Source organism: Crinia signifera, chromosome 7 (assembly GCF_055691185.1).
Source record: "Crinia signifera chromosome 7, ASM5569118v1, whole genome shotgun sequence".
Classification (NCBI taxonomy): domain Eukaryota; kingdom Metazoa; phylum Chordata; class Amphibia; order Anura; family Myobatrachidae; genus Crinia; species Crinia signifera.
The window spans coordinates 186,690,020-186,702,689 of NC_139223.1; the positions used below are offsets into that span (position 1 = coordinate 186,690,020).

At 44.8% G+C, this 12,670-nt stretch overlaps 1 protein-coding gene across 1 annotated transcript in view; it reads right to left on the reverse strand.

Moving 5' to 3' along the window:
- The window catches only part of ITGA4 (integrin subunit alpha 4), a 129,192-nt gene that overhangs the window by 89,671 nt on the left and 26,851 nt on the right, over window positions 1-12,670 (reverse strand). The window contains exons 3-4 of the mRNA XM_083154694.1: window positions 1,151-1,257; window positions 263-389 (exon numbers count right to left, since the gene is read on the reverse strand). Of these exons, the coding sequence (XP_083010820.1) occupies window positions 263-389; window positions 1,151-1,257 (234 nt within the window). The remainder of the gene's footprint in view (window positions 1-262; window positions 390-1,150; window positions 1,258-12,670) is intronic.

Here is a 12,670-nt window from a genome sequence, read left to right on the forward strand (position 1 = left end):
ATAAATGTTTATCATAAGCATTCCCATTTGTCAAGTCAATGTGCATGAATAATACTGTTCATGTACATTGAAAAATGAAAGATTAAATTATGCAAAATAATCATCGGTCACATTACATAGGTAAATATTAATATACCTGGATATGTTTTGGGACCTTCATAGAACCCTTGTTTACAGTATGTGCCTATTAACCCACTGACCACATTAAATAGAGCCAGCCGGAGCCCTTAGAGAACATTACAGAGAAGGAGCGCTCGCTTACCTTTGTAACATGGACAAATTTTGATGCTTAAATCTGTTCGTAAATTTGGAGGTATTTTATAGCATACTCCATGCGGGAGCTTGTGCTCCTTAATATAATATACATTCTTCCACCTATGGCCACACACCTAGAACAAGAAAGGCATTCATCATACTATAGGAGTTATTAAATGTTTAGGGAAGGAAATAACCCTAACAATCCAACCCTCCAGGATACCACCAAACCTCCCCCCCCCCCCATCTCCCCGGCGGCAGCATTAATATTACTGTGATTCACAGGTTTGGGGGGGAGGGGACGGTGCTAAATATGCAAATCGTGCCCTTTAGCCCCGCTCCCTCTTCGTAGACGCGCAAATTGCTGGATTTGCATTACCGAGGGCGGGGCTTGCTGAGGTCTACATCAGGCCCCGCCCCCAGAAGTGCTGCTGAGAGTCTCATCTCCAGGAGAGGAGACTTTAAAAGTAGGTAAGTATGGTCTATCTGTGCACGTAAAAAAGTGATTTGATAGTCACGACCATGAAATGAGTTTTCGCCGTGCGGACGCAGGCAATGGGATGTGTTAGCGCACACATCCCCTCACATGCAAATGTGGGGATTCGCGCAGCCTAGTAAACAGGTCTGAATCATGCCCTAAGTAAGTTCATAACTCATTGTGACATAGGAGTCTAATCCACAAGCAGTGTATAGAATGGGGAACGAATCAGCTGCTTGTATAATTGTATAGAATGCAATAGATAAATGTTCATTCTAAGCTCATTGGTTGCCATGGGCAACTTCTCCGCTGGCTCACTTCTAAACTCTTGTCACTGCTTCATAAAAAGACCCCGCAGTTGTGCCCTGATTGGTAGGTTAATGTGAAATGATAACAATAAAACCTTCAGCCACTTACCACTATTTGCCCGTCCTTCGTAGGCTGCCTTGACAAGCTTACTCCCAACCACTGATTATCTTGTTCTACTTTGCATGTCACTCCGCATTTTAGACCATTTGGCTCACCTAAGAGATAAACAGAGCGGTTGAAATTTAAAAACGGGTCAAGCGTTCTCGCTTCTTTTATTTTGTCCAATGGAAATTGATGCGTTTTGCTAATATATGGACAGTTGTATTTTCCTTTTGTCATAATAAAGTATTTACAACACAGAAAACTATAACCACACAGAGTGGGCCACATTAATTATGGTCATCGGGTGGTTTTATATGGTAGTTATTCCGTAGATAATGCCGGCGTGCAGTAGGATGCATGGATCTGTACAAGTACAAAAGGCGGTATGGAGAGACTAATAATGCTGGGCGGACTATGGATGCGGAATGATTGTTAGTGCGCACAGCATCGGAGAAACACTAACAGACAGAGAGATCCAGCGGACAGAAAACTGGCAGTGGTCACGCCAAGCTGTTTTAGCAGGTCGCCGTGCCCTGCCTGAATTTAAAACAGCAATATGCACCCTGCCCCCCTGGCAGTGCCCTGCTGGAACAGTCTGCCCTCTTCTGTCTCCACCTACAGGCCAAAGTGTTCTGCGGGTGGAAAAAGTTACAGGGGTGAGATTAGGAGGCAGCCAAGCATGTCCGTAAATCCCAAGAGTGATGCTGCTGCCCAGCCAGTCATGCCACCTTTTGAAACGCATGAACAACATGCCTGCACCTCACCACCCTGCCCACACTTTAAGATGGAATATTAACTGGGTTTGAGCGCAAGGCCTGTGGTCGTTACCAGATACTGGGCGCTCGAGCACAATTGAGAGTGGTAAGACTTTTTGAGTCCCACAGACGGGCAACAGTGCATCAAATTACAAATAATCTTCATCAGGGACAAATTCAGCTGGCCTCTCAATGAGCAGAACAGGAACCATTAGTCTGCTAAAGCCGGTAAAAACCGACACACAGAGATGGGCGCTGCTAAATGTCCTGATGGGACAATCATCATATATCAGTAGCTGAGGAGCAAGGCCAGATAAACCATGGGGTGGATGGAGCTGCAGCTCCAGGCCTCTGTCTACAAACAGACCCGTCACCGATCACCAGCTGGCCACACGGTTGTTATAATGTACGGGTTCTACATGCCTACATAGCAATGACCTCACCTCCATTTCTCAGAATAGGTCCATGAGCATTTGCAACTCCAGGCCCCTGAGGCCCTTACTGCGACCCTGCTGAGGAGAATGCTCCCAACTAAGAAATAACTTATCTACACAAGACACAGAAACAGCATTCAAAAAATCTAAAAACTGGTCATGCTGTACTTGGCCAAGGTACAAATACCATGGCCACGTATATTGTTATACCCGGCATAGCAATCTACCTGGGGGGCTACTGAACCCAGCACACCCGCTCGCACGTCACATACACTAAATTTTATTGCAAAAAAAAAGGGCTATTCATGATTTTTTGCCCAATTTTTTTTTTTTGGGGGGGGGAAATTCAATTAAAACTCTTTTCTCTACAGTAAAATTTACGCGCTATCATGCAAAGACACACAGGATCCAGGAACTTGTCGTGGATTCCAGTGTTTTTGCGATTGTGGCTGTAAAAGAAGGCATTTATCACAGAATTTGGTGAATTAGACAAGTGAATTAAAATCCCTGATAGTGTCGGTTATCAGAAAGAATTGAATTACCATCCCGGGGATTAATTAGCTGTGATAATTTACAGTGGCTAATTGAATTGGCCACTAAATATTTGCCCAAACCCTAATAGGTTGGGTACCCAGTATACTGGCATAACTAGGGCTCTGCAGCCCAAGCGGTGGCAGGGGGAGCAGGCTCCATAGGGGTGCAGGGTCCCGGCGCTGTAACCTGCGGGATCCGGAGGACGGACACAGGGGGAGGCTTCAAAAGATAGGCCGCTCTCTCTCAGCCAATCAGTGGCCGGCCTATCTTTTGAATTTACAAATTCTGCCACCGCTGTCCGCAGTGTCCGCTCATTCAGCGCTTCCCGGACACTGTGAACTGCCCACTCCACCACTGCACCCACAACCGCCAGGCGCTTCACGCTGCCAAGACCCCGCGCTGCCCAGGTAAAACCTGCCCCCCCCCCCCCCCCCGGGGTTGTGAGGGGGGGGGGGGGGGGGGCGCGTCAGAGACTGTTTTGCCAGAGGGGGGGTTGAGAACATTTTCTAGTTACGCCACTGACCCAGTACACTAATAATGCCAATATACTCAAGAAATTAGGACAACCTCCGCTTATTCTGGTTTGCTTGTTTTTTCTTCTTTGTGGTTTAGGTCTATGGGGGTTATTCTAGTCCATTCTTTCTGACAAAATCCTTCTTAGATGGACAAAACCATGTGCACTGCGGGTGGGGCAGATGTAACTTGTGCAGAGAGAATTAGATTTGGGTGGGGTTTTTCTTCAAAGTGAGATCTATATTGAAGTGTAAAATCATGCAGTCAGTATTTTCCCTGCACAGAAACAAAATAACTCACCCAAATCTAATTCTCTCTGCACATGTTACATCTGCCCCCCTGCAGTGTACATGGTTTTGTCCATCTAAAAAGGATTTTGTCAGAAAGAATGAACTAGAATAAACCCCTATGTATGGTCTTGTTGCTTTTGTCTCACAAATTAACACAATAGGAGAAGAAACGTCAGAACCGGGAGACTTAAGCTCCCCATTCTCAATCTATTCTATTTATTGTAAATGTAAGCCACATGCTCCACTGCAATTATAAACTAACAAACTTAAAAGCAACCACAAATCATATTTGGCTACAGTTAAGAAGAATTGTCGTTTGTGGGATCCCACAAATTATATGGAAGAAAGGATTAAAACAATGTAATTCCCTCTATAAATATTTTCTTCTCAGAGGAAAGGAAATTATCAGGGTCTCTGGAGTTCTCAAACATATAGCTTTCATTTACAGTGCATGTCCTAATGTGTTTCAAAAAGATTTACCAAAAGAATAGCAAGAAATAAACAATACGCCATAAAAGCAAAAGCCACCATGTATTTCAGCGCAATAAAAACATATAGAAACATAGAATGTGACGGCAGATAAGAACCATTTGTCCCATCTAGTCTGCCCCTTTTTTACCCTTCAGGTAATCTCAACCCTTTTTAATCCTTATTTCTTTGTAAGGACATTTATATGCCTATCCCAAGCATGTTTAAATTGTTCTACTGTCTTAAGTCCCCCATACACTATGCGATTTTGGGACGATTTCATTGGGTTTCGGCACTTTGGGCCGATAACCGGGTGAAATCGCCCCAAAATCGCGGGTATGTGATATCTGATCCGATCCGATGCGCGGTCCCGTGCGCATCGGACCGGATCAGGGAGGTCGGACGGTCAGCATGTACGATCACGTCCGACCTCCCTGTATGCATATGCCTGCCCACCTGACAGGCATATGCATGCTGACAACCGGGGGAGCAGTGGGGCGGGCGGTGGGTCCCTGAGCGCTTGGCTGGCGGCGCCGGCGAGTGCTGACCTGGCCGGGGCGGTGTGATGATCACAGTCTCTCATTCAGCAGCGATGCGTGACGGTAGTGGGACGCGCTGTGGCGGGTATTAGATTTTTAAAAAACCTGTCAAATGACTGGCCGTTCTCTGATTGGCTGAGAGCTCTCAGCCAATCAGAGAACGGCCAGTCATTTGACAGGTTTTTTAAAAATCTAATACCCGCCACTGCGCGTCCCGTCCCGCTGCTCCCGCAGCGCTGCTGAATGAGAGACTGTGATCATCACACCGCCCCGGCCAGGTCAGCACTCGCCGGCGCCGCCAGCCAAGCGCTCAGGGACCCACCGCCCGCCCCACTGCTCCCCCTGATGAGGATCACCTCCGCCCCCCCCCTGCACCTCACCACCCGCCCCCTGCTCCCCGACATGTGATAAATCGCAAGCGATTTATCACATGTCAAATTTGGCTCAAGTGCCAAATTGTATGTGAGCCTCCCGGGGAGCTCCCGGGTGGCTCACAGGAGAATTGGGTCCGACTTGTCCTGAGGACAAGTCGGCCTAATGTATGGGGGGCTTTAGCCTCTACCACCTCTGATGGGAGGCTATTCCACTTATCCACTACCCTTTCTGTGAAGTAATTCTTTCTAACATTTCCCCTGAACCTCCCTCTAGTGTCAGTGCATGTCCTTGTGTTCTATTACTTCTTTTCCTTTGAAGAAAATTTCCCTCCTGTACTATGTTAAAACCCTTGATATATTTGAAGATTTCTATCATGTCCCCCCTTTCCGTTCTCTTCTCCAAACTATACATATAGACAAACATAAAATATAAACATTAATAAAACTTTGTGTCATAAAAAGACACAAAGTATATCACATAAGCATAAGTATATCACGTTAAAATTATATAAATTTAATATCAATAGAGTAAATACAATTCCAATGCAATACAATTATTGAACATAAATAACCTAAAAAAGAAAATGAAAAAAAGAAATCCAGGATACAAGTAGGGTAAGTATTGCTAAATATAACAAGTTTGATCAATAAGGATAAAATTACAAAATGATATGATGTTTTACGCTGATAAATCACATCACATTTTATAGATGTAAATGTATTACAGGTGTCGATATGGGTACAGCTGAGTGAATTGTACCCGCGCCTTGCTGAATCTTTATTGACTGTCACAACGGAACTTCATCGGAGGTAATCAGTCACAAAAAATGATAGAGAGGTTGATGCTGTCAACTGCACGGCATACAGTACAGTGGATGATTATCAAGGAAAGGTTTGCTGAAGACCACAGAAATCTGTTTGTGTAGAGATCTGTTTTAAGCACTACTATTGGAGAGCATCTCCTCTTCTCCATACGAGGAGCATTATACCAAAACCTTAAATACTGATCTGGCTCCAGCATTCATTTATATGTAAGTGCAACGCTTAGATAAAAACAGGTGTTACATCGTGTGACCAGGGCTGCCGAGAGGGTGGGGGGCGTGTACTAATTACCCATGCTACCCCTGGCCTGACACCCCACCCCCCTTCACCCTCCGTCCCTCCTGGGCAGCAGCCGCAGCAGCACACACCTACAGCATGTGCTGTGCTGACAGCAGGCTCAGCATGAGCGTCTCACTGACAGTGTGAGGACAATAAAATACCCCCCTCGATTTTAGAGTGTTTATTCACCCCTAAACATTTTTGGGTGTGGCCTTATTGCGGGATGTGGCCACGCCTCCCATGATTAGGCTGCACCTTCAACATTTTACAGGGGCCCGGCATACCTCTTGGCGGCCCTGAGTGTGAGTGAACTGGAAGAAGCACTATTAAGTCTTGGAGGATTTATATTAGCCTGAGTTGGATAAATAAACGTACTACTACTACTAATCCTCAAGGCTGAGACCCAGATTTTGTGCTGGTCATATGGTTTTAGTATTAAATTGTGCTGTGGGGGTCAACGTCTTTTATTCGGTTGTTGAAGGCTGCAGCTTTAATGCTGGGTACACACCAGAACAATTTGGCCTCAATTCCCCCAATTTCAATACAATCTCGACCGATTGTATATAAATTGGGCATGTTTTAGATCTGATTCCGATGCGCTGGTTGTTTGGTCGTTTTGCAGATCCTACCGGCTGCAGTCAGGATTCAAAATGATCCCTTCAACTGGGTACAGATCGTGATCGCATCGTATGCAGATCGTTCGTGAGTAGATTGTGTGCTCCAACAGCTCGAGCGACCATTGTGATCATCATGATCATGATCGTTCTGGTGTGTACCCTAAATAAGGCCTAAGCCTCTTTGGTTGGAGTGACTTCCTTTCCCTCCATTCCTTTTTTTTGTTATTGGTTTAATATTTTTTTATCAATAGGTTTTTATTGTTGGCTGTTTTCGGGCTGGAATGTTTGCTAATTAGCCCGGATTCAATGGTTTAGTTTGAGGATACACTTTTCTACACTGATTGGAGTTGTCTGTGCCTCCCTAATGGAGGAGTGCCACCACCCAACCGGATGGCTAGCCAAGCTAGAAAGCAAAGTTGGATACCCTGGACTAGGTGGCATCCTCCTACCATGCACAAGGATTCTTCATTTGTTCCGCATTCATGGGTTGATGGGGTGTCACCATAGAGTTTTTTTTAATTAATGGTTTTCAATAAATATGCTTATCACCTTATTTGAGTCTTTATACAGTATATGTTATTTCAGATGACAGCCACACTTGCTGCCCATCAGCTGCTTTCTAGATATAGATCACAAAAGAACAGATATGACAATCTCCAAACGGCAGATCAGATATTGTATGTCATAATGATATATCGGTTTGTGTTAGATTTACTTACTGTATGGGAGCAGTGTGCTATGTCAATAGTTGTCATGTTGACATTTATAAGGCTGACAGGAGAATATCAACATGGGGAAAATGTCGACACGATCAGCAGTGATGATGACGACATTAATGACCAAACAACCCTGGTGACCCAAGGGGTCACATACCTGGTCCCTCTGGCAGCATCTCCAGCATCTCCTTCCAGGTGGGCCAAACGCTAGTTTCCATGTTTTTAGTATCAGGCCAATGCAATATGAGAGGCACAATTGGACAACCTAATATTCAGTAAGTTCCAAAACCCTTATTCCTTTGGGGAAAAAAAGGCCTGAATTGTGAAGAGGGATCCTTGTATCCCCTGAAGCTGTCAGCCCCAGTAGTGAATAATTCTGCAGATAATAATTATTGGCAGAATATGCAGTGGTAAGTTGTTAGACGCCGTCCCAGGCGCCGCCGCCGTCCTAATCCGTCAGCAGCGTCTGCGCTGCTAGGACGGCGGCCATCTTCCTGGGACGCGTCACTGGAAGGCTTCGGGGACGTTGCTAGGCAACGCCCCGAACTTCCGCCGCGGCCGTCTCTGCAGGGGGAAGACTCTGCAGGACGGACCGGATGTGACGTCACGCAGGGGGCGGCAAATTCAAAATATAAGCCGGCGTCTCTCTCAGACAGACGCCGGTTATAGCGTTCTGTCAGCCTGTGTCAGAGTGTGTTCCTGGTCCTGGTTTCTGTCGGAAGCCCTCCTGTTGTTCCACGCCTGTCCTGCCTTGCCTGGTTTGGTCCTGCTGTGCCTGGGATTCAGCTTCTGCCCCGCTGCACACTCATCAGCCCAAGAGATCTGCAAGTGCTTGTCTGGGACTCCGTCATCTTCTCAGATAAGTCAGGGGTTACCCTGTCTTTCCCTTTACGCAGTTTTGACACAAGGTGTCACTGGGCATTATTGCCATTTCTTTATATTACATCTCATTTGCATTGTTGCCATTCTCTTTATATAACATCTCATTCGCATTGTTGCCATTATCTTTATATAACATCTTATTCGCATTGTTGCCATTATCTTTATATAACATCTCCTTAGCATTGTTGCCATTTTATTATATAACATCTCTTTAGCATTGTTGCCATTTCATTATACTATATCTCACATGCACTGCTGCCAGTCAGTGTCTCCTGCTCAGCCTTATTACTTCTTTGGGCTTCTGGGAGTTCCCCGGTATAGGGATTTAGCTAGCTTGTTCCCCTTGTTCTCTCCTGGCCTCGGCGGACGTGTTGTCATTTCCTAAGACCTGCCTGTAGCGGAGTGGGGCGGACCTAATTCGCCCTTCAGCCGAGACGGGCCCAGGTGAAGCCTAGCACCGCACACGTCCGTCGATTCCAGTCAGAGGCAACGGAGTTAGGGTACCGGGGATACTCCCAGAGTCCTTACATAAGTATTGCGAAGACAGCTGCGTTTCAGAATAGCCATCGCCGTACCAGAGCAATATTGAATTGCTTTGGTCATTTATTATCAACTGCAGCAATTTTTTGAATTACTTCCATAGTCTCTATGAGATATTGGAAAGACTATTCCAATAAAAAAAAGACATTAGCTTCTCGCAGGCTATTACCATATATACTCGAGTATAAGCCTACTTTTTCAGAACATTTTTTATGCTTAAAAAGCCCCCCTCGGCTTATACTCGAGTGATGGTCCCACTTGAGTCAATAAATTTTCCCAGTTTTTTTGTTGTAAAATTAGGTGCCTCGGCTTATATTCGGGTCGACTTATACTCGAGTATATACGGTACATTTAGCCTATAATATCAAATGAATGCTACTGTAAGGTCCTTTGGGCACACCAAAAAGGACATTAGCCTTCAGAAAGAGAGTAGCGACTCAACATGGCCGTCGTTTGTACATGCAGGACGACGGAGGGCATTGTTAATGACCCATGGAGGGTACATGCATGCTGATATTCAGCATACACACTAAGCGTTATTTTAAACAATATTGCTCAGAAAAGAAAAATTTGCGATATTGTTTAGAATATCACTTATGGTCCATACACACTGGGCAACTTTGAGCTGAAAGCCGCTGAGTTTGTCATGTAAACTGCGTTCCTCTGAAAAGTCGCCCGATGTGTACAGGGCAGCAATGAGCGGTGAGCGCTGATAGGTGCACCCGCATCATCACCTGGCAGGCTGACACTCATCTGCTGGTATTAACAGCAGATGAGTGGTGAGGTGGATGGCTTTCCATAGCCTCATGCTATGGAAAAGCCGTCCACCTCCGCGGAAATCGCTTAGAAGGGCGGAAATCGCTCAGTGTGTAGGCACTGAGCGATTTTCAGCCCAGCGATTTTACCATCATTGCTGCAAAAACGTCCAAGTGTATGGACCTTTAGTGTGTTTGGGGATTTGGACATTGTTGGTCAACCGTCCGGATCCCCTTATCTAGATTCCATCCTCTTCTTTGCACAACACATTTTTGGAACCTTTATTTAAACACCTGCGTGCAAAAAAGCACAAGATACATTCACATAAAGCCAAAAGCAGCAGCCTGAGCCTTCTGTCTGTGCTGCTGATGTCATTTAGATATCGTGCAAAAGAAGACATGAAGTATAATTGTCATTCAGAAAGTGGATGCCTCAAAACGTATTCCGTTATCTTGCCACGTTCCAAACGGTTCACAGATCATGGTGCCGAGATCAGTGAAGCTTCTATTACACCTTACTCCAACAAGAATAGTAATTAACACACAGGAGCGCGTGACCTCCCCAAGGTAGCACGTCTCTGACACAAAACAAAACCAATCATTTGTGGAGTTCATGCTGCAGCCAAACCAATGTGGTTTTTTTTAAATTGAGACATCTACCACGAAGAGAAAAAAAAAACCCAGATATCTGGTTATCTGGTCGCTTTATGGTGTCCGAGAAATATATATGTGTCACTAAAACATAAAAACTGTCAGTAACAGATTGCAGAAATCCGGTCATTACCCTTGTGTGTGCCTAAAGGTGACGCCATTGATAGCGGTGCAGCTGGTCCCGTTCAGCCTATGTGTGGCCACATCCTAAGCTGTATTATTATATATGTGTACTGGATTGTGTGATATCTATTGAGATTTATTACTTTAGGTTTACGTGATCAGATAAAGTAGAAGAAGTAATGCAATAGCTTATAAATAGCTTATCAACATCAACCAAGAGAAGGTGTTTACTGTATTGTGAATCTTTAAGAAGAAACGTAAGTAATACAGCAAGCGGTGTTATTATTTTAATACTGATTAGAACTGCTACTTTGCTTTAACGAGCCGCGAATTATAATATAAATGTATATAAATCTATACACAAAAAAAATTATAGGATTAGTTTTGGAATATTTTCATATTGGAACAAGATTTATTTTTGCTTTAGAATTTGAAAATCAACTGTATAAACATAGTTACCAACTCTGTTGTTAGGGAGACTCCCTGAAATAGAAGTGGTCTCCCAGACTCCCTGAAGAGTCTAGCAATCTCTCCAATTTCACCTTACCCCTAATACCACTTTTACACCAAAACTGCCAGGTCGCACCCGGGTTTTCGGACCTGGATGAGACCCGGCAGTTTTCCCTTTTTGGGCCCTGAGCCGGCGCTCAGAGATGACATCATCTCCAAGCGCCGGGAAACCCGCCGACCGTCACCCCTGCAACGCCTCCTGACACCCCCCGCAACGCCGACCGATGCACAGGTGGCAAGCCCAGCACCCAGGTAAGCTGCTGGGCTGTCCCCAGCAGCGCAGACAGTACCACAGACAGCAGCGGAGGCTGTACGCAGCCCCTGCCCAACCTCCGGACTGACCTCAGGGTGCTGAGGTCCGGAGGTTGGGGCTCCCTGATTGGAGGAAATGGGTCCCTGGGTCGGATGACCCAGGTTAAACTATTTACACGGCCCCTGACTCCGGGGAAGCCCCGTGTCCAACCCTGAACATTTGCCAGGTTGCACACCGGGTAACAGGACCCAGGTTTTTATTTTGCCCTTTTACACCAAGCCCCGGCCCGGACTGGAGCGGCAATAATCCGGGTTGCGGCTCTGGTGTAAAAGGGGTATAATTATGTAGCTAGACATTTACTGTTGTCGAACAGTATTTGTCAAGAAAATTAGAAATTCAATCAGACAGATGATGAAAGTACCAACATAGAGAAATTAAACCGTTATGGTTAATATGAGTAAGCTGGAGGTGCACCCAAGAGTCCGTAAACTATACGAGTCTACTATTACTGCATAAAAATCCCTATTATGTAACTGTTATATACTTCAGAAGGGGGGTGGGGGGGATAAACCAGAGATCCATAAATTCAAATGATCATCAGCCGCATTTCCATGCAATGTTTAATTTATAAGGCATACCTGGGCAGATGATAATGCACCAATCACCTCCTAACTGTCATTTTTCAAACACAGCTGACTGGCTGGTGCATTATTACCTCCTACTTTATCACTGCTTTATCACCTTACTAGGCTTAATTCATCTGCCCCAATGATCCTATTGTTTCATGCATTTTGAAATAAGCTTTCTAGGGATAAGTTATTTGGAACATGTAAAACACCAAAACACGTAATATACAAGCTAGCCCTGACACATATCAGTGTCTTTTCATCAATAAGTTCATCTTACTAACGACTTTGAGGCTCATTTAAATTTAGATGTAAGTCATTGTATTGCCAATGCAGCAGTCAGGAGTATAGCGATGGTGGTTCCGGCAGAGTGCAAGCTCCGGGCTCCAAAAACTTTAGAGTGCTGTGCCGGTAATAGCGGGGTGGTTTCCATGTTTTATTGTTGATTATTTTAAGTATAAGCATACATTGTATCGGAATAATTTACTTATAACTTGAAATAGACTTATACCGTGCCATGTATGTCAGGACTTGATATTGCAGATTTACCAAGACTTGTATTTATTTTTTAATTTGTAGAATAGCATCAGTAATGTTCTTTATTAGAATTTTTTGTATAAAATAGTAAATTCCATCAAATGATCATGTTCCACCAACTTTGTTTTTATTCTGTGGAGGTCAATGCTTTTTTCCCCATTCCTTTGGGGACACTGGGCCAAATTTACTAAGCTGCCGTGATCCATTTGAGGTAAAATCGTCTGGTTACGAACGTGATTGGATCTGTTTTGGGTGATTCACCCAATTCGGGTGAAAAGTGGCCAAATTGGAATAGTGTATGGAGGTCT